This window comes from Lutzomyia longipalpis, chromosome 4, assembly GCF_024334085.1.
Source record: "Lutzomyia longipalpis isolate SR_M1_2022 chromosome 4, ASM2433408v1".
Taxonomy (NCBI): Eukaryota; Metazoa; Arthropoda; class Insecta; order Diptera; family Psychodidae; genus Lutzomyia; species Lutzomyia longipalpis.
In genome coordinates this window covers 570,614-589,750 of record NC_074710.1, presented here as the reverse complement: position 1 = coordinate 589,750, position 19,137 = coordinate 570,614, and the positions used below count along the sequence as shown (strand labels likewise).

The 19,137-nt window shown below is 38.1% G+C and overlaps 7 protein-coding genes across 9 annotated transcripts in view; 5 read left to right on the top strand and 2 right to left on the bottom strand.

Annotated features, from left to right (window-relative positions):
• The window catches only part of LOC129794658 (uncharacterized), a 34,812-nt gene extending 29,931 nt beyond the window's left edge, over positions 1-4,881 (top strand). Inside the window, exons 4-6 of the mRNA XM_055835461.1 lie at positions 2,371-2,515; positions 2,643-2,927; positions 3,517-4,881. Of these exons, the coding sequence (XP_055691436.1) occupies positions 2,371-2,515; positions 2,643-2,927; positions 3,517-3,701 (615 nt within the window). The 3' untranslated portion in view covers positions 3,702-4,881. The remainder of the gene's footprint in view (positions 1-2,370; positions 2,516-2,642; positions 2,928-3,516) is intronic.
• A 3,199-nt stretch (positions 4,882-8,080) lies between these two features.
• LOC129794662 (PRADC1-like protein) lies at positions 8,081-9,030 on the top strand. The gene is made up of 2 exons (XM_055835468.1): positions 8,081-8,282; positions 8,388-9,030. Exons 1-2 carry the CDS (start codon positions 8,198-8,200, stop codon positions 8,933-8,935), a joined length of 633 nt encoding a protein of 210 aa, XP_055691443.1. The 5' UTR covers positions 8,081-8,197; the 3' UTR covers positions 8,936-9,030.
• On the bottom strand, positions 8,992-11,019 carry LOC129794651 (alpha-L-iduronidase). The gene is made up of 3 exons (XM_055835454.1): positions 10,699-11,019; positions 9,150-10,645; positions 8,992-9,093 (listed from the first exon to the last, which is right to left on the bottom strand). The coding sequence occupies exons 1-3, from the start codon at positions 10,971-10,973 to the stop codon at positions 9,020-9,022; spliced, it is 1,845 nt and encodes a 614-aa protein (XP_055691429.1). The 5' UTR covers positions 10,974-11,019; the 3' UTR covers positions 8,992-9,019.
• A 57-nt stretch (positions 11,020-11,076) lies between these two features.
• On the bottom strand, positions 11,077-11,680 carry LOC129794663 (M-phase phosphoprotein 6). The gene has a single exon (XM_055835469.1). The coding sequence runs from the start codon at positions 11,588-11,590 to the stop codon at positions 11,126-11,128; it is 465 nt and encodes a 154-aa protein (XP_055691444.1). The 5' UTR covers positions 11,591-11,680; the 3' UTR covers positions 11,077-11,125.
• A 34-nt stretch (positions 11,681-11,714) lies between these two features.
• LOC129794649 (coiled-coil and C2 domain-containing protein 1-like) lies at positions 11,715-17,069 on the top strand. 2 transcript variants are annotated; one of them, XM_055835452.1, is made up of 4 exons: positions 11,715-11,894; positions 12,027-14,143; positions 16,469-16,559; positions 16,621-17,069. In XM_055835452.1, exons 1-4 carry the CDS (start codon positions 11,835-11,837, stop codon positions 16,738-16,740), a joined length of 2,388 nt encoding a protein of 795 aa, XP_055691427.1. In that variant the 5' UTR covers positions 11,715-11,834; the 3' UTR covers positions 16,741-17,069. The 2 variants fall into 2 exon arrangements, with proteins under 2 accessions (XP_055691427.1, XP_055691425.1); XM_055835450.1 differs by having other exon boundaries at positions 11,719-11,894; positions 16,427-16,559.
• LOC129794661 (S-methyl-5'-thioadenosine phosphorylase) lies at positions 14,303-15,414 on the top strand. The gene has a single exon (XM_055835467.1). It carries the CDS (start codon positions 14,451-14,453, stop codon positions 15,273-15,275), a length of 825 nt encoding a protein of 274 aa, XP_055691442.1. The 5' UTR covers positions 14,303-14,450; the 3' UTR covers positions 15,276-15,414.
• Positions 17,070-17,687: 618 nt separating the features above from the next.
• On the top strand, positions 17,688-19,080 carry LOC129794654 (uncharacterized). 2 transcript variants are annotated; one of them, XM_055835458.1, is made up of 3 exons: positions 17,688-18,129; positions 18,202-18,491; positions 18,587-19,080. In XM_055835458.1, the coding sequence occupies exons 1-3, from the start codon at positions 17,817-17,819 to the stop codon at positions 19,073-19,075; spliced, it is 1,092 nt and encodes a 363-aa protein (XP_055691433.1). In that variant the 5' UTR covers positions 17,688-17,816; the 3' UTR covers positions 19,076-19,080. The 2 variants fall into 2 exon arrangements, with proteins under 2 accessions (XP_055691433.1, XP_055691432.1); XM_055835457.1 differs by having other exon boundaries at positions 17,688-18,491.
• Positions 19,081-19,137: the final 57 nt, after the last annotated feature.

The following is a 19,137-nucleotide window of genomic DNA, read 5'->3' as shown; positions in this document are numbered from 1 at the left end:
ATAGCTTCTGTCTCTATACATAGCAGAAGAAAGTCAAAAGTATATTTTCATTCAATAAGAACCATCCACCAACACGTTGCTGCCATAAAAATGTTCTCTAAATTAAGATGTAATTCCAATGATCATTAAAAGTTCCATCTTTTCCTCTCAAAATTGCTGCACTACCATTTCCGCAATGGGTGCAACTTCTTATTGAGCAATTTTTGGCTTGTATGTACTTTTGACTTTCCTCAACATTCTCCCGGCAAAATGGCACACAGAGTACCATCACTGGGGGGGGGGGTTGGCTTCTTTTACCACTTTGCCATATTTCTATGAGTCGGGGAAGTCATTTAATTATAAATTCCATGTAAAAGGGGGTTTGCGCGATAAATTTATTATTTTTAAATTTTGCACTGCCGCCCCCCAGTGCCCCTCAATGCAAAAGGGGCGCACCAAATTGGGGGTTGATGCAGTGGCGCTCCATGGTTGTGCGTTATGAGCCACTCAATTATGATTAGGCGGCAAAGTGCATGGAAATTGTTGGACAGCGTGTGCACTATATGAGATGGTTGATGAAACAAATTAAATTACACTGTGAAACGTCTAAAATAATTTTGCCTATATGCACTAAATAATTGCATGTTTATTTCACTTTAATTGAATTTAGCACCCATAGAGCATCTACTTTGGAAAAGCTACCAATCAGTGGCGTAGACCAGAGAGGATGTTTGGGTGTCTAAAGCACCCATTAAAAATCAAAGAGTTTAGCCGTTTTTTTACATTTCCAAATATGTCAAACGCTATGATAAACGTCAAAATTAAAGAAAGACGTCAACTGTTAAAAAATCATTGTCAAACGTTACAAAATAACAATCATACGTTAAAATGTATATGTCTCTATATAGTTTGAATAACACTTAAGGGCTTAGAAATAGCTAAAAATTTCATATTTCTCAAAGAGATAAAGCGAAATGTTGAGCTCATTTATTTAGGACATTTTTGTGACCTAAAGACTCTTTCTCAGATCATTTTGTTCTATCTACAAATGAAATGGGATATTTTGAGATCTTTGCAAACCATCTTTTCACTACTAGCACCATCTATAGGGCAATTAATGTTGACATCAGAGTCATCTTTTGGGGAAATCTTTTTTCTCTTTTTAGTCTTTTTAAGAACTTTAAAAAAAATCTACTTCAATGACAGACTTTAACACTCCAACCCTTATTGGGCCACCCTATATAACTCTTCAAAGTTATACTTTGGTCTATTGCAAAAGAAAAGTTATGCACACCACACATATTGTGCTATATATGTACATAATACATAAGCACTTGATGACATTTTTATGAGGCGCAGACAGAGTCTCCGCACACAATCTTTATCATCTACCCGCGTGCCCTTCGTCAGTTTTATACGTTGTACGGAACAAAGATTTTGGAGTGGATGGCAAAAAGGGGGTGTGGAGCGGGGGGGGGTGAGTTCAGAGACAATGATGACATCATTTCAGAATGAAACTTCTGAATACAAATGAGTATATGCCTGCCTTTTTGGATGGTACTTTTATCCACATTTTCCCCATTTGGATGGTGTTCTTTATTTTGCATTTTGTGCCCCGCAATCCATACTAAACTATATATAGAGGAGCTACTATTCGGAGCGCCAACACTTGAGTGAGTCCATATAGCCACCACCATCATGTAAATTTTACATTGTTGAAGAGCAAAGAGCATTGAGGCTTTTCATAGCCTTAAATTAGACATCAACGATTTTTCCTGCGATTGAATTGAATTTGAATTAACAATGGCGTATGCTACTTAGGCCGCCATATTGTTTTTGAGACTTTTAAAATATTCTTTATTTATATTTCCCTTATTCTTGTTTAACGAAGTTAACTAAGCAAAAGAGATTGAATCTTTAGACTTTTATAGAGAATAAAAATAAGGAGTTTGCGTATCAAAAGTTCAAGAATTTTTCTTCAAACTTTAACGCACAAGATGGCGTCTGAACGGCCATTTTGTAAATTCATTCATCTCTATATTTTTCATTCACAAATAATTCTTTATTAATTCTCAATTAACATTAAATTCAATGGATTTTTTTGTTCAATCATTGATGTCATTTATGTCCAATATCAATGGATGAAAAAGACTTTTTCATGAGAGAAATTGAAGTGATTTAATTATAACTTTGTGACCAAAATTGTGCATCGAAATTTGAAAATATCACTGTGTGTAACCATATGATGCGCGGCTTAAATGTGCCAATAATATAATAATTCGATATAAATTGCTCTATAGTGAATTTGTGCGAATTTCCATTTTGCAAATTATAAGCAAAATGCGTGACAAATTTTGGTTGAAATGGTTTTTGTCTTGTTTTTCTTTGCAGGCTGATTTGACGTGCCGCAACACAAAACAATCAGTTGGGGCTATTTTCACACGCACCAATTTCGTGACACTCAAATATGTTACCGACAATTGGGGTACTGACACTAATGGTTTCAAATTGGTCATTACGGCCATTAAGGATCCAAGTGAGTACATATTGCCATCTTGTGGGGAATTTTTATTTAAGAAAAAAATATTTGCTGAAGCGCCATCTCGGGAGTTTTCTGTTCTATTCTATATTGACCAAAATATTCTGCTTCTGTTTTGCATTAGAACACTCATGCAAGGACTTCCGGTGTACTCTACGGGAATTTTGCATTCATCCGGATCTCGTGTGCGATGGTGTCAATAATTGTGCTGACGGATCGGACGAAGCTGTTGGTACACTTTGTCCAATTAGCGATCCCTACACGATTCTTGGTTTAGAACTAACATGGATCGTACTGGTGGCCGTGAGTGGCTTACTTGTGATCTGCGCCTGTTGCGTCGGACTCGCCATCTGCCTATGTCGGCGAAATACACGACCAGTAGTTAATCAATTTGGCAACAGTATGCAATGTAAGTAGCCATATTGAAAAAAAAATAACATTCCAACAAAGTTTTCCCGCAAATTTTTCCAAAAAAAAAATGATTTAATTAAACTCAAAATCAATATTTTAGGATTTCGAATTAAAAGTTAAATAAAAAAAAATGATGAGAACCACTTCAAACAGAACAGATTTTTGTTGGCATATTTTCAAACATATATTGTGGTGCTATTTAATCAAATTCCAATTAAGCATGAGCTCACAGAGATTTCCAATAAATAAGGCAAATATTTAACAAATTTTCCGCTTCATCGTGAAATTAAATGCAATTAAAGAGTTTTTGTTAAAGCAATTGGATTTTTTCTTGTTAAAATTTAAAGCAATGGCGTCAAATATTGAAATAGAAAATTAACGAGAAAAATTAATGAAAATCAAAAGAAAAGAAGGAAATATTAGGTAAAGCGACAAGAAAATCTGCAAATTGCACGAAGTAATAGAGAAAGCAGCAAAAAAGTTTAGATTGAGGTTATGGAAGCTTAGTTGAATGAGCCGTTAAAATTTCAAACAAACCAATATGGCGCCTTAACAATTTAATTTCTTAACTTTGATTTTTTGCACAGTGCACCCGACAATTGAATCAAATGGATCATCAAAGTACATGCCGGGGTCAACGCTACCTCGTGAAATTACATCACTGCCACCGTCGGGAAACTGGCGTCACCCTGCGGGACCATCAGGGTACCTCCGCATACAACTCAATTTGCTGATGGCCATAGTCCGTCCCATTTGCTGCCCGGCAAACTAAGGCAACTCGGACAGCCTGATCTGTCGCAGTCGGCCGTCGCATCGGCCGCCCAGAAGGACGAATGGTTCGTCTGAGGGCTCTTGGGCCAGTCCAAATGAAGACTGTACGTTTTGGTCATCACCGCGCAGGGTGTTCCGAGGGGGGTTTGTACCCTAATCCCTCATCTTCATTGTCACTTTGTATGAAGCAATTACTCCAACAAAATCCCGAATATAAAATGGAGGAATCATTTTTTTTTCTCTTAAACGTGCAACTCTCATGAGCACTATTCCTCCACGGGGACCCCAATCTTCCACAAAACTCGAAAATCATCCTTCATAAAAGGTGGTAAGTTTATTTTATTTTTTTTATTTACTAAATTCCTAAAATTTTCTTTAATTTCCATGAGAGTTCTTCTCGACCAATTTTTTGTAAACATTTCAAACCTAAAATTGAAATAAGAAAATCTTAGAATTTATTCAGGAGACGAAGACAATCACTTCTCTCCATTCTAAGGTGAAAAAATAAATTAAAAGAAAAGAAAATCGATGTAGAGGTAATTTATTGAAATATTTGTTAAAGATAGCAAAAGGAAAATGAAAAAAAAATGTAACAATTTAGCAGGAAACATATCTCTGGATTGAAGGGAAAAGGAATGATGATTTCAATTAAAAAAGAAGTGAGATATTTATTCTATTATTTGCAAAAAAAATGGCGGCTAATAACGCTTACAGACCTAACCTTATTTTTACTCTTTGATAGTTTTCAAGAAAAAAAATGAATAAATTGTCAATTTAATATCAATGTCAGAATATCTAAAAGCATTTCATGAGATTTTGTGTGAATTTCCTTGCATATCTAAACATAAGTTTTCAAGAGAGATAATTTCAAGAAATCAACAAAAAATAAATAATTTGAAAGCCATAATTAATAAATTCAAAATTCAACCGTTAAGCCACCATTATGAATAGAGAAAAGTCAGTAGAATCTCACAAAACTCAAAATTCGTTAAAAAAAGTCATTTTGATCCCCAAAATATTGCAAAAGGAAAGCTTGATTACTGAATTGTGCAAAGTGCTAGCTTTTTTCTTTCTTTTCTTTTTAATTTACCTTAAAAGAGTGAAAGGAAAGAATTTTCAGAGAGGCACGATTGTTGTTGAAATGAATGCAAAATGTGGGAGAATTTTTTTTGTAAGGAAAAGATGTGAGAAAAAAAAGAGATTGCGAAGAAAAAAGTATATAAATAATAGTTGAATAATGGTGCTATGCAGGAAAAGAATGTCAAGAGAAAATGATCATGACATTTTTTCCTGACATTTTTTTGTCATTCCCTCTCACTCCCACTAATGTATTTCTGTATCTTTCGTCTTTCTCTGACGCATGCTTCCGACATTTTCATCATTCTTTTCTGTGCATTCAACATGTTTTTCATTTCGTATTATTTTTTCAGTATTTGGGGATATTTTTCCATGAAAAAGTGAAAATGGGCTTTGCTGAAGTGTTCTCAGTACCAGGAAAGCCGTGAAAAGTGGAAATTTATGGTCATTTAGCGGCCAAATATGTGAAAATGCGCGAAGTGAAAAATCAAAACATTCTTTCCCTGACCAATTTTTACGGGATATTTGTCTGTATTTTCACGACACAAATCACTTCCTGCTGGCTTTTTGGACTTTCCCACAGGTCATCTGCAACAATTTTCCTGCTCCCCACACAGACCTTGTGTGGGGAGCAGGAAAATGCTTCCTGGGTGGTGGAATCCCACCTGAACGCGGAAAAAATTGGTCCGGGAGTGAATGTTTTGCTGTAGAAACTGCACAGTTTTCACTTATTTGGCCAATAAATACCCCCGATTTTCCACTTTTCACACCTTCACGGACACTTAGAACACTTCCACAAGTCGCTTTTCACTTTTTCCGAGCTAAAATATCACAATTTACAGAGAAAATTGCAGAGAAAACTAACAAACACGTTGACTTCACAAGAGCTGGAAAAATAATGACAGAAAAAAACATGTTCCTGCGACATTCTTTTTCAAGCTCTTGCGTAGTCAACACGTTTCTTATTTTTCGTCAATTATCTTTGTGAATTGTGATATTTTATCTAGGGAAAAGTGAAAAGCGGCTTGTGGAAGTGTTCTTAGTGCCTGTGAAAGTATGAAAAGTGGAAAATCGTGGGTATTTATCGGCCAAATAAGTGAAAACAGTGAAGTTCGACAGCAAAACATTCACTCCCGGACCAATTTTTTCCGCGTTCAGGTGGGATTCCACCACCCAGGAAGCATTTCCCTGCCCCCCACACAGACCTTCCTTGTTGCAGATGACCTGTGGGAAAGTCCAAAAAGCCAGCAGGAAGTGATTTGTGTCGTGAAAATACAGACAAATATCCCGTAAAAATTGGTCAGGGAAAGAATGTTTTGATTTTTCACTTCGCGCATTTTCACATATTTGGCCGCTAAATGACCATAAATTTCCACTTTTCACGGCTTTCCTAGCACTGAGAACACTTCAGCAAAGCCCATTTTCACTTTTTCATGGAAAAATATCCCCAAATACTGAAAAAATAATACGAAATGAAAAACATGTTGAATGCACAGAAAAGAATGATGAAAATGTCGGAAGCATGCGTCAGAGAAAGACGAAAGATACAGAAATACATTAGTGGGAGTGAGAGGGAATGACAAAAAAATGTCAGGAAAAAATGTCATGATCATTTTCTCTTGACATTCTTTTCCTGCATAGCACCATAAGACATGATTTTTATACAATTAACACATAAATTATTAATAAAATTAATTTAATATTTAAAAAAAAGTATAAATTGTAATTTAATTGACTGCCTGATGCAGCGTATTGAAATATTATATAAATATATAAAAAAAAAGTAATGAAGATTAAACTAAACGAGATATTTAGCGTGAAAATAGTGAGATAGTGGAAAATAGAAAATATTTAATAGAATTTAGTAATTATAATGAAATGAAGGAAAAAAAACATTAAATGGTGAATAATTATTTTTTTTCTTTTCTCACAAAATGAAAATGGTCACTGTATGTTAATATAATAGGAAAAATTTATTTAAAAAAAAATGAAAAAAAAACATACAGATAAAGAATTAATTTCCAATTTTTCTCGTAAAGGAAATCATCTAAAAAACAATTTGTTAGAATGTATAAAAGAAAAAGAAAATGGTAAATGACTATGGATGACAATATAGCCTATAAAACAGAAATAATTTCCAGAGCCAGGAGATAAACAATTTTTAAAAAGAAAAGAAGAAACTAAAACACAATGCAATAGTTTTTTTTTAATTTTTATGTTAAAGCATAAATTTTGTAGAATGAAGGCGTGTAGTTGAAAGCATTCACATAAGCAAGGTATAAATAAAGAAATAAACAAAATAATGAATATAAAAGGTAAAAAATAAATTAAAATAAATATAATGTCTTTATATAATGAAAAATCCCTTTTAGGAAGAGAGAAAAAAAAATAGCTGTATTAAAAAAAATGAAGAACAAACTCACAATCACACGAAAATTGAGAGACATGAATTTTTTCGATGATGATTCTAGAACAAGACAATACCTCTCTTTTTAGTCAAAAAAAACTTCTCTTTTTCTATACCTACATATTATATACATATGATAAACAAAAGAATGGAACAATATATTATATAAAATCCAATTTTAGCGAAATGAACCCCTTTTAATCTCTCTCTATATATAGATTTTTCAAGTAAAAGAAAAAACCACGAAAAATCCTATGTAAGTTAGTCAATTTTTATTACCAAAAAAAAAGAAAGAAAGAGAAAGAAGAAAAAGAGAATAAAAGTCACTCATTATTTCTGGGGGTAGTTATCACCATATTTACCTATTCATTTAAAAAGAAAATACATAACACCACTTAAAGCGCACAAAATCAACTCATTTCGCATTTTTGCAATTTCCAAAATGTTTCTCTTTATTTGCGCGCGCAAAATCAGCTCACCCACTCATTGAAAAAAAAAAGAAAAAAAAATATTCTAATCAACACACTTTTGTGGAAATGCAGCGACATTTTGTCGTAAAATAAAAGTGTACTGTAGAAAGAAAATAAAATAGTTAAATTTATCTATAGCTGTTGATGAGATAAAAAAAGATGAAGAAGAAAAACTCTATATGGCTTTTGCTTCATTGCTGGCATTTTCTCAAATAAATGTGTGAGAGGAAGTGAGTGAATTGTTGTGTTTTTTTCTTATTCATTGTTCTTTCTTCTCTTATTTTCCATTGAAAAGTTGGGTTAGGAGACAATATGGCGTCAGGAGCGTCCTTTGCTTTGAATTCTGCGCGTGTTGCAAATCCTTGGAAAAACTCCACATGAAACATAAGAAATTTCCCATGGAAATCCAAACAAAATTCTTCAGTGGTTAAACTAAGCTTAGGAGGCTGCTGATAAAAAGTAAACACTGACGTGTTTTCTTTGCAAAAAGTGAGGAAAAATGTTGATAAATTGCGTGAAAAAGTGGTTAATTTGTTAGCAATAATGATGATTGATGTTCATTTAATACTAATCCTACTCGTTACACTGATATTATTGGCTTGTGATATTGATTTTGCCAATTGTAAAGGTAAATCAACAGGCATAACCTCACTTTATTTTTAAAGAATTTATAGAGATTTTTCCAGAAAAAAAAGTCTTGAAGTTAATTCTTGGATTGCTTGCAATGTTGCAGGAAGTTTGCATATGCTCGATGAGATAACAACACAGGACATAATTGCGGGAGATGTTTTCTTTGAGGTGCTGGACCCGGAGGAATTGGAGTATACGTACAGATTGCGTCCGGCAAAGGACTTTGGGGCACCATTTAATGCGAGTTTTCGCTTCCCACGAATTGCCCTTGTACCTGTGGTGCCTTTCGATGCATGCTCATCGGCTGACATTGTCAATGGGGACAGCCTGGAGGGAAATGTGGCATTTGTTGAGCGCGGCGAATGTTCCTTCCTCACCAAGGCCATCAATGTGGAGAAGCATGGGGCACGTGCGGTAATTGTAACGGAATCCAGTGTGCCAGAAGAGGAGGAGTACTACATTGAGATGGTGCACGACAATACGGGTAGAGAGACAAACATTCCCGCGGGATTCCTCATTGGTATCAATGGGCGAATTATTTTGCAGACACTGAAAAAGCTCCGCCGGAATTATGCCATCATCAATATCCCAGTTAATTTAACATTCACACCACCCCACCAGATTAACCACCCACCCTGGATGGGCTGGTGATTGCCTTCTTGCAAACTAGTCAATGGGATTTTCTGTGACAACAAAAACACACAAAATCAACGAGAAAAATACATGAAGCACTTTTCAATACAAAAGCACCGTCTTTGACCAATCCCCATGACGCCCAAGGATATCCACTGAACGGACTTTGTATGCTCCTGCAATGGAAATTAAGTGAGTATTCATCTTCCTCCTCAACTTTTCATTCTTTTACCTGAAACTCCTGAAGATCTCCAAAAATCAAATGAACAATCCGGAATGTGCCAGGCATGAGTAATTTCTGCCCATTTCCTCTTCCGCAACTTCCTACCAGTTGCCTTGAAGAAAACTTGATACTTCTTCACACATCTCCCCACCTGGAAGTCTTCATGCCACAAAATTGTAACCCTTTGTCCGGAAATCCGGTTCAATCTCACATTTTCCACTCTCCTTGGAAGATTCCCCGTAGAATTTTCACAAAATCTCAAAGACAGCACAAATGGGGCTGAAACTGTTAAATTTTCTGTGAATTCCGGAACATCCATTAGACGGGATTGGATGACAACTGCTGGTGTTTGTACTTTTCGCATTTTAATCAGTAGTTTGGCATCAGGATACGATGGGGATGAATTTTCGCGCCATAATCTTCCCGGATTGGTCTTCTTCTGATCGAAAATCTCCCCAAAAGCCACCAATTTCCTTCCCGGAGGGAGTTTTACTGTAATCCTCACACTCTGTGTTCCAATAGCCGTTGATACGAAGACAATACAACCATAAAATGGCAATTCCGGTGTTTCCTGACCCATTGTTGGGATAAACATTACATCATTCCTTTCTTGGATGCTTCCGGAAGAACTTGCGAGATTCGCCAGAAGCCCCAAAGCTCCTAAAACGGGCTTTTTAACAAATTCCGAGTAAATTGGTGTGGATTTATTCATCCGGAAGTGTGCTAGGAGGGTTCTCTGATTAAATTCATACGGATGGTAGCTTAGGAAGGCATTATCATGGCTGATTGTTTCCAAATTCTCGAGGATTCCTCTCATTTTTGCATCCCAGTGAATTAGGACGGTTTTCACCAGCTCCGCTGCGTATTTAACATCAGAATTGGACCGTAGAGGTCGTGACCATCCCGATGAGGGATCAGCTTCATTATTAGAGACTTCCATGTGGGCAATCCAGGGGAATTCTCGAGTTAAATTCCTCAAAAGTTCAATGCCACCTGTGAGGATCTCTCTAGCCTTCCCGGAGCCCTTCCTGTGGAATGTGAAGATGCCAATAGGGCAGGAATTGCTGGTGCAGTACTCCAGGAAGCCATAGCAGAGCTTGTGAACTTCCCTCTGATGAAATAATCCCGCAGGGCCACGAAGTTTTAAATCAATTTCAGGAGAGATCTTCCGGATTTCATTCATTCCCTCCCTGATGGAAGTCACGTAGTCAATAAAATCAGGCAGAGAGAAATTCAGAAGATTATAGTTGAGCAAATCTGGCTCATTCCACGTTTCAAAGCGAAAGGAAGTCACAAAGTCCTGGCCAAATTTTACAATCAAGTGCTTCAGCATTTTGAAAGTTAAATCTCTCCAGAGAAATTTCCTTTCTTTTGCTGATTTATTCGAAAAGATCCTCCCAGGATTACCCATGAATTCCACATGGGGAATGAGGTGAATCCTTTGCAGGAATTCCACAAATTTATCGAGTTTCCGGAAGGAGAATTTCACATCATTACCTGAAGATCTAAAAGGATTTTTTTTTAGCTTTTGGGTATTTCAGGTATATGAAAAACTTACTCTTCGTCAATTAGCTCAAGAATCCAATGTGTCCGGATGTGAGTAATCCCTGCATTCGGAACAGAAGCCACCAATTCCAAATTCTGCCGGACACTGGGTGATAGGAGGAATGCCGAAGATGCATTTATTGGAGCTGGAGGGCAAAATCCAGTACTTGTCCAGAATCTTGGTAAGTCTTGGAAGTCTTCTGTATTCTTCAGGTCTATTTGTATCACTTCCGATGGAGAAATTCCATGAAAAAGAACACCAAACACAAATGGGATGATTTTGATCATTTTTTTGAGGTTATGTGGTGTGGATTATTATTCCCGGAAAATCAATGAATCCTTTTGATCAATGAAAGAAATTGAAAACTTTGAGAGAAAAAAAACTAAAAAGTTCTTCTATTAAGCCTTAATTTATTAAATTTATCTCAATTTGAAGTCATTCAGGTATGCTTTCCTTTAAATATCGAATCCTTATTGAAGGATTTCTTCTGTATTCTTCCATCTCGTGATCTATTGAACTTCTTCCCCTGATTGGTATACTTATTGCTGATAGTCTGATGAATTTTCCCATAATGTAGGGCCATCTTGTCATCTGATACATCCTTAATCATTTCCTGTTCCTTCTCAAAGTCCTCATTAACCTGGCTGGCTTTTTCCTTAAGCAGAAGTCGCTCAAGCTCCGGATTCATACCACCAAAACTAAATCGCCCAATGAGAAGATCCTCACAAGGTACGTAGCTGGGTTCTGGGATTAAATTCGATCCACTCAGCATCTTCTGTGTGATCTCACTTGAATACATGGCACAGCTTTCCTGAGATTCTTCTGCTTTCAGGACTTTTTCCTTTGTCTTCTTCATGAATTTCATCTCCAGGATTGTCTTGGAGAGTCTTGCCTTGCCTGACATTGTGATTACGGTGGAGATTTTACGATAAATTGGAATTCAATTTGGGAAACAGCCACACGTTCAGAAAACAAAACAAACTTTTAAGTTAGGTTTTTGTTGTTGTTTTCTTTTTGCAACTTCAGTAAACTTCATTCCGCTAATTTTGACAGTTTGCAATTTTCAAACAATTTATTTAGTCTGCTTTTGCAAAATAAAGAGAAAATTGTGGAAAATACAGTGAAAAGTGTTGAAAAATCAATGAGAAATGTTTGGTAAGAAGAAACCAAGTGGTGCACAGGGGAAGGAACGGCGTGATCTATCTCAGGTGAGACGAAGGAGGAGCTAAAAAGATTTTCATCCGCGCGATGAGTCATCTTCAGAACTTTCTCTAATCTTTGTTTTTTCCGTGAATTTTGCACGAGATGACTAATGAGATGGGCATTGTCTTGTCTTCCAGTATGGACTCTTTGATATTCCGGATGATCTAGGTGCAGGGGATGTAGATACTTTAGCCTTCAGTGGCGATGAAAGTGACCTCGAAGCTGAATTAGCTGCCATAACAGGTGGAGGTGCGAAGAAGAAGCAAAAAACAAGGGGCAAAGCACCTGTTCCGATGGAGAATTTGGACGCAATGGTGGCTGAGAGTCTCAAGGATGTTGACACGGATGTTGATAGTGAAGATGAGAATGATCCAAATCTCCTGAGTGAACTGGGAGAAATCACAGGAGAGGAAATTCCTGCAGCTTCAGCCATTCCGGAACCACAGCAGGAGATTTTCCTGCCAACATCAACGGAGATGAATGTCCAGGAGATCATTAAGCAGCGCCTTGAGATGTACACAATTGCCGAGAGGAATGCAAAAGAAGCTGGTGATTCCGGGAAGGCAAGGAGATTTGCACGTGGTCTCAAGACACTCAAAGAGCTCCAGAAAGCAGCTAGTTCTGGTAAGAATATCCCCATGGAGGATATTCCACCGGAAGTGAGTATAAAACCTGTTAAAAGTGCCGAGGAAGCAACTGGGAATCCCGAAAGTCCCTCAGCTGCACCATCTACGCCGTCTAGAGCTGCTCCAGCACCACCAGTATCACCTCCAGCTGCCACGGAGGCCCCAAAAGTACCCCAACAAGCTAATTCGTCCGCTCTTGCTGCACTCAATGGGAGAAAAAATGAATACAAAGCTGCTGCATTGGCAGCTAAGAAGTCCGGAGATACCGCCAGTGCCCTCAAGTACGTTCGTATTCTGAAGCAATTTGACATGGTGATAAAAGCCGTTGAGGAAGGGCAGGAAGTTGATCTTGCTGAGATGCCACCGCATCCATCAGAATTGGATTTATCCACATTGGATGCCCCAGGAGCTGTTGCAGCTCCGCCTCCGGAACCCCCCAAGCAAGAGGCGGAAACGCAAAAGGAACCCGATGCAGCACCAGCGGAAGAGGGATTAATTGTAGCTGGGACAGTGGAAGAGGCTCTTCAGCAGCGTCTAGATAAATACAAATCCGTGGAGAAGGCGGCAAAAGATGAGGGAAATTCCAGCAAAGCTCGAAGATTTGGGAGGATTGTTAAGCAGTACGAGGATGCACTGAAGATGCACAAGGCAGGGAAACCCGTGCCATTTGATGAGTTACCCACACCTCCGGGGTTTGGTCCCATTCCTGTGAATACTGAAGCTCCAGCGGCGGAGCCTGTAAAGCCAGCAGCAGCAGCAAAGTCACCTCCGGAAGAAAAGGAAGCAGCTGCCAAGCCAGCCCCACCACCACGTCCAAAGCTGAAGAAGCAGGAATCAACGAGGATTAGTGGGAATTTATTGAATACTTCGGTGATGGATAAGCAGGTGGCTGAGTTGGAGAGGCGTCAGAAGGAGTTCAAGGATGCTGCGATTCAGGCAAAACGCGCCGGAGAGATTGAACAAGCCAAGGAGTACCTCAAGATCTTCAAGGGTTTCGATAAGCTCCTTGAGACAGCTCGTGGGGGCTTACCCGTTGACATGGCCACACTACCCATTCCCCCCGGGAAGAGGGCAGCCCTTGAGGATTCCTTTGCCTTTGTCACGGAGAGTGATTGTCAAGATAGCGAACTGGGGGATCTCTTTAAGCGCCTCGAGGAGCAGCTACAGCATCAACTGTCCATGTGTCGTGTCACGCGGGAACATCACAAGAATATGGGTGATGTGGCGGGAACAAATCGTTTTGAGAATCTCGCCCTGACCGTACAGAAGGATCTCGATGTGATACGTCTAGCGCACCGGAGGCAATTGGAACTGCCCAAATTCCACTATGAACAGCGTAGCTTTAACATTGTCATGTGCAACACTGACCTGACGGACAATGAGGTGGAGATTACAGTGGTGCGCGGGATTAATTACAACGTACCCAATCCCAAGGATGTGGATACATATGTGAAGCTGGAGTTTCCCTATCCGCAGGATGAGCACACAAAGAGTAAGACGCAACTCGTGAAGAACACCGATAATCCGGAATATGACTACAAGACCACTGTTGAGATTGTCAGGAGTAACAAACAATGCCAGAGGATGTTCAAGAGGCACTCCTTGAAGCTGGAAGTTTACGCTGATCGGTAAGCCTAAAGTTATTTTATTTTGTTCATTTTATGAACTTCCTGTGCTTCCTTTGATTTGCATTTTTTTTAAACTTTTGTTGAGAATCTCATAGCCATGCAATACATCCGTCAGGGGTTTATCAAAACACTTGCGCGCGCGCGGGTTCAGCCGGGATAACCTCACTTTTTTTTCTTCTTCAATTAATCATCCGGCGAGATAATCTTACGTCTCTCACGCGATATTCCGCATTTCTTATCAATTTTTTGGTGCGTAAGAACGTGTTTGAAGTGATTAGGGGACTATTGGAGTGAAAAGTGCAAGAAAATGAGTAAAATTACCGTAAAAATTGGCATAATCGGTGGTTCGGGATTGGATGATCCGGATCTCCTTGAGAATAGGCAGGAAAAGTTCATGTCAACACCCTTTGGCACCCCATCGGATGCTCTAATTGAGGGGAAGATTAAGGGTGTGGATTGTGTGCTACTCGCACGGCATGGGCGGAAGCACAATATAAATCCAACAAATGTCAACTACCGTGCAAATGTGTGGGCAATGAAGATGCTGGGATGTACGCATCTTGTGGTAACATCCGCCACGGGATCCCTGAGGGAGGAAGTGCGACGTGGGGATATTGTCATCATTGATGGTTTCATTGATCGCACAACAAAACGCCTTCAGACATTCTATGATGGTCAGGAGGGACATCCAGTGGGAGTTTGTCATGTACCAATGCATCCGGCTTTCTGTGAACGTACCCGAAAGGTTCTAATTGAAACAGCCAAGGCACTAGGGGTGGCTGTACACGAGCGTGGCACCGTGGTTACCATTGAAGGTCCTAGATTCTCAAGTCGAGCAGAAAGTGAGATGTTCCGGGCATGGGGAGGACATCTCGTTGGGATGACTCAAGTACCCGAAGTTGTGTTAGCCAAGGAAGCGGGACTCCTTTACGCCACCGTCGCCATGGTGACGGACTATGATTGTTGGAAGGATGATGAGTGTGTCTCCACGGGGGATGTGTTGAAGACATTCCAAGAAAATGTGTGGAAGGTCAAGAATATTCTCATTGATGCTGTAACGAAGATTGCTGAGCAAGATTGGACGGAGACTGTGCAAGAAGCCAGGAATCTCGTTAAATCCAACATGATGTAACTTCCTCAAGGAAGCTGCAAAAATGGCTTAATCAGCTCCCAAGAAGAAAAGACATAAGACGGATGATAAGATTATGTCAGGCCATACAGCCACTTATATTTTTATCTCATAAAATAAAGCAACAACTATATTTTCTGAAGATGTTTTTTATTGAGTTTCAATGAAGGTAGTTTCTGTGGGCAGAGTTGAGCATCTTGAGAAGATTTCTTGTAGATAAGATAAGAAAAGGCTTGAGATTCTCTCTTCTTTTTTTCTTTTCATTTTGGCTGTCCTTGTGAGCAAAAATTGGCACTAATTTCGCTTTAATACAAAGATGAGGAATATTAACCCTTTCACAACAACTAGATCAGTTTTCCTCATCTTTGCTTTAAGGGAGGTCTCTTTAAAATTGGTGAAATTAAATGTTCTTGGGGTTTTTCCTTAAGTCAGTTTTCCGGTGTTAGCCACATTTAAAGATTTATAATTGTAGAGTAAGAAAATCACTTTGGGCCATCTTAGGTACGACGCCATCTTGAGATTTACCTGAAAACACAAAGGTAGGTTTTTTTCAGGATCCACCAGATGGATTTTGATGGGGTAAAAAACAAATGAAAGAAGAAGCATTAGCGGAAAATGTACCGGAACAAAATTTTGAATTTCAACTCAGAAGCTGAGAAAAGCAGATAAATATTCTTTTTGACTTTTCTCGGCTTTTGAGTTGAAATTAAAAAATCTGTTTCGGTACATTGTTTGGTAAGGTTTCCTCTTCTATTTGCTTTTTATCCCATCAAAATCCATCCAGTAGATCTTGAGTAAAACCTACCTTTGTGTTTTAGAGCAGTTCTGGGAAAAGTCGGAAAATCACAAGATGGCGTCGCACCTAAGATGGCGGAAAGTGATTTTCTTACTCATCAATAATTAGGCTTCAAACCAACATCGGAAAATCAAGTTTATGAAAAACCCCGAAAATTACAACATTCAAAATAAGTAAATTCTAACAGTTTTCCCAAGAGACCCTCCCCCCTTAAAGGCTTTTACTTTTTTTTTTCTTTTCAAAATGTGTTAATTTTTGTTGATTTTTTTTTCTAACATTCAAAATTTCGCTCAATCCGTCCGGCTTTTCTTGGTTATAAAAATGCGCCAAACAAACAAACACACAAACATGCAACCAGTTGCTGGGCGGGTTGTCACTGTCTGCCTCTTTGTTGTTTCAGTGGTTTCTTTCGGTCTGATCAGCTACTTGGCACAGTGAATATCAAATTGCAGCCTCTGGAGACTTCCTGTGAGATTCATGATTCCTTCGAGGTGAGTCTTTACTTCTTTTTTTTCACTTTTTTTTAACGGATTTTGTCTACTTTAAATGCAGCTCATGGATGGAAGGAAGAAGGCTGGTGGAAAGCTAGAAGTGCATATTCGCATCCGAAATCCAATTCTCACGAAGGAAGTGAAGAAGATTGATGAGAAGTGGCTCGTAATTGACGCGTAGAGGAAGTTTTTCTTTTACAAAAGTCACCATTTTTTTTCCTTCTAAAACTCAAAAAATTAAACACCTGGATATAATCTTATTATATTTTTCTGTAAGGAAATTTGTTTATTTTCTGTATAAATTCTGTGAAATTATTGAATTTTTCTACTTTTGGGAAATTCTGTATAAAAGGAAAGAAGACATGTAATTCGTTATTTTTCGTTTTTTTTTTTTCTTGTTCTCTTTCGCAAAATTCAAATGTATGCTTCTCAAAGTGAATGTAAAATGTTCTTTTTGTGATAATTGTTGGAAGAGAAACTTTTATCGAATAAATTATTATATCTAATATACAATATGATTTTAATTATTGTTAATTTAAGAATGAAAATAAGACGTCTTGTAAGAAAAAAACGTCAAACGTTAGAACTTCACAATAACTGTCAAAAGCTGCATAATTTGAATGCAAAAAGCCGTTAAAATACATGAGATTTTCCCACTTTTCTCAGCTCCAGAGAATGGAAATTAACAATTCTTTGTGAATAAAAATGATTAAGGAAAAAAAATGAAGCGTTTTTACGGTAGAAAAGCAGGATCAATTAGAAAATATTATCAAAGTTTTAAGGTAAAAAGTCTCAATCTCTCCAAGGGTTAAGATAATTGTAAATTAACCCACTTTGTCGCAACTTTCGCAATATTTTCTCATGATGATTAATTAAACTTTTCATCCACCCGCATTGTCTGCCTAAAAAAAAATTACCTTAACAAGCACTTTCTCTCGAGTTCGCACCTTTGCACAATGAAAAGATCATGAATTTTAAAATATTTTTAAGCTTGGAATTTAAATCAAGTTTAAAAAATATTTTTAATCAAAACGAATCAAAGGATATTCTGGAGAGGAGAAGAAAAGCCTGGAAAAAGACTAAAGATCTTTTTCTTTTATTTTACTGTTTATTTCAAATAAATTATTAAATATTATTTAATTATTTAAATTCCACGGGTAGGTAGATATGGGTGCGATCCCTCTTTAACTTTCCCGCACATAAATTTGGAAAAATTCTTCAGTTCAGTTTCATTCTTTTCGCGTTTTTGCCACGAAAATGCACGTAAAATTCCCGCTAATTTTGCTTTTTTACCTCTCTTCAACGATCTTTGGGGATGACGTGAAAGTCATCAGGAGGAGAACCTCAAAGGATCTCCTACGGGAAGATGTGAAAAGTGTTGTGAGTGAAAAAATGATTGGAAATGAGCGAAAGGGGAGATTCTTTGGATTACTCAGTCTTCTTGCGGGTCTATCGCTCACGGATGGACTCTTCTTTGACACGGACTCATGGACGGATAACCCCAAGGCAGGAGCAGCAGTGAACATCAATACGAAGCTTCAAGCTGCACCCTATGGGATTGGTGGACTAGGTGAGAGGACAATTATTTTTTTTATTTCTTTGAATTTTTCTCAAAAAAAGATGAATTTCGTCTCCTCGAAAGGATGGCCCTTTGGACCAAGATACGTACCTGTTCTCATCCCAGCTTCGTATTTTGCCCCATTGAAGCATGAAGCTCTTCACCAGCAGATTGTTAATGTGGATTCCCCTGTGAAAATGGAAAGCTACCAGGAAGCACCATCATTGGGGCAACATCATGGCAATCAAGCAGCAATGCTAAAGAACATTCCAACACCTGAAAGATTCATTCGTGAAGCTGTTGAGATTGCAAATAATGCAACTGTTGTGGATAACACCACAACAACGGCAACTGTTGTGGAAATTCAAATTAATGTACGTTTTTTGCATTCATTTTGCTTCTTTTCGAAGATTTTTTTGTGGATTTTTTACTTGATTTTTTATGGACTTTTTTTTACAATGTTGTAAAGGAAACAACAAATCAAACCAACGAGTCACAGGTAATGCAACCAGAGGTAGAAGTTGCTCAAAATACTTCGGATCTTGTAGAAAACTCCCCTGAAAGTCAAACAAGTACGCAATCAATCGTGGAAACAAACAACGAAACAAATAGTCAAACCAGCCAAATGATCAATTTAACAACAGAGATGAGCTTTGAGGTGGGAATGCAACCGGAAAGTGAGGCGGCACATTTGGAGAATCTCATGGTAAATGAAGTGGAGGAGATGACACCACCGAGTTGGAAACCATCAGGGAATTCTTCTTACTACCGCAAATACCCCCAAAATGTTAACATTGACGACATAAGCTTCACAACGATCTACCCACCTTTGGGGACACCTCCACCGGATGTTGTACCCTTCCAAGCTAGCCCAAAGGATGAGACTACTTCCCGAAGGGTACCACAGAGCTTTCAGCCAATCCTGCAAGTTCCCATCTTCTGGGGGAATCGTCTATAAATCGTTGTATGGCAAAAGAAATAAAATTATTGTTAAAAATCAAATGATGATTTTAATGGAAT

Coding starts and splice junctions, on each gene's coding strand:
- LOC129794649 (XM_055835450.1), top strand. CDS start 11,835: ATGTTTGGTAAGAAGAAACCAAGTGGTGCACAGGGGAAGGAACGGCGT. Junction 11,895..12,026: donor AACGGCGTGATCTATCTCAG/GTGAGACGAAGG, acceptor CTTGTCTTCCAG/TATGGACTCTTTGATATTCC. Junction 16,560..16,620: donor AGATTCATGATTCCTTCGAG/GTGAGTCTTTAC, acceptor CTTTAAATGCAG/CTCATGGATGGAAGGAAGAA.
- LOC129794662 (XM_055835468.1), top strand. CDS start 8,198: ATGATGATTGATGTTCATTTAATACTAATCCTACTCGTTACACTGATA. Junction 8,283..8,387: donor TGATTTTGCCAATTGTAAAG/GTAAATCAACAG, acceptor GCAATGTTGCAG/GAAGTTTGCATATGCTCGAT.
- LOC129794651 (XM_055835454.1), bottom strand. CDS start 10,973: ATGATCAAAATCATCCCATTTGTGTTTGGTGTTCTTTTTCATGGAATT. Junction 10,646..10,698: donor CTTGAGCTAATTGACGAAGA/GTAAGTTTTTCA, acceptor AAATCCTTTTAG/ATCTTCAGGTAATGATGTGA. Junction 9,094..9,149: donor GAGATCTTCAGGAGTTTCAG/GTAAAAGAATGA, acceptor TTTCCATTGCAG/GAGCATACAAAGTCCGTTCA.
- LOC129794663 (XM_055835469.1), bottom strand. CDS start 11,590: ATGTCAGGCAAGGCAAGACTCTCCAAGACAATCCTGGAGATGAAATTC.
- LOC129794654 (XM_055835457.1), top strand. CDS start 17,817: ATGCACGTAAAATTCCCGCTAATTTTGCTTTTTTACCTCTCTTCAACG. Junction 18,492..18,586: donor TTGTGGAAATTCAAATTAAT/GTACGTTTTTTG, acceptor AATGTTGTAAAG/GAAACAACAAATCAAACCAA.
- LOC129794661 (XM_055835467.1), top strand. CDS start 14,451: ATGAGTAAAATTACCGTAAAAATTGGCATAATCGGTGGTTCGGGATTG.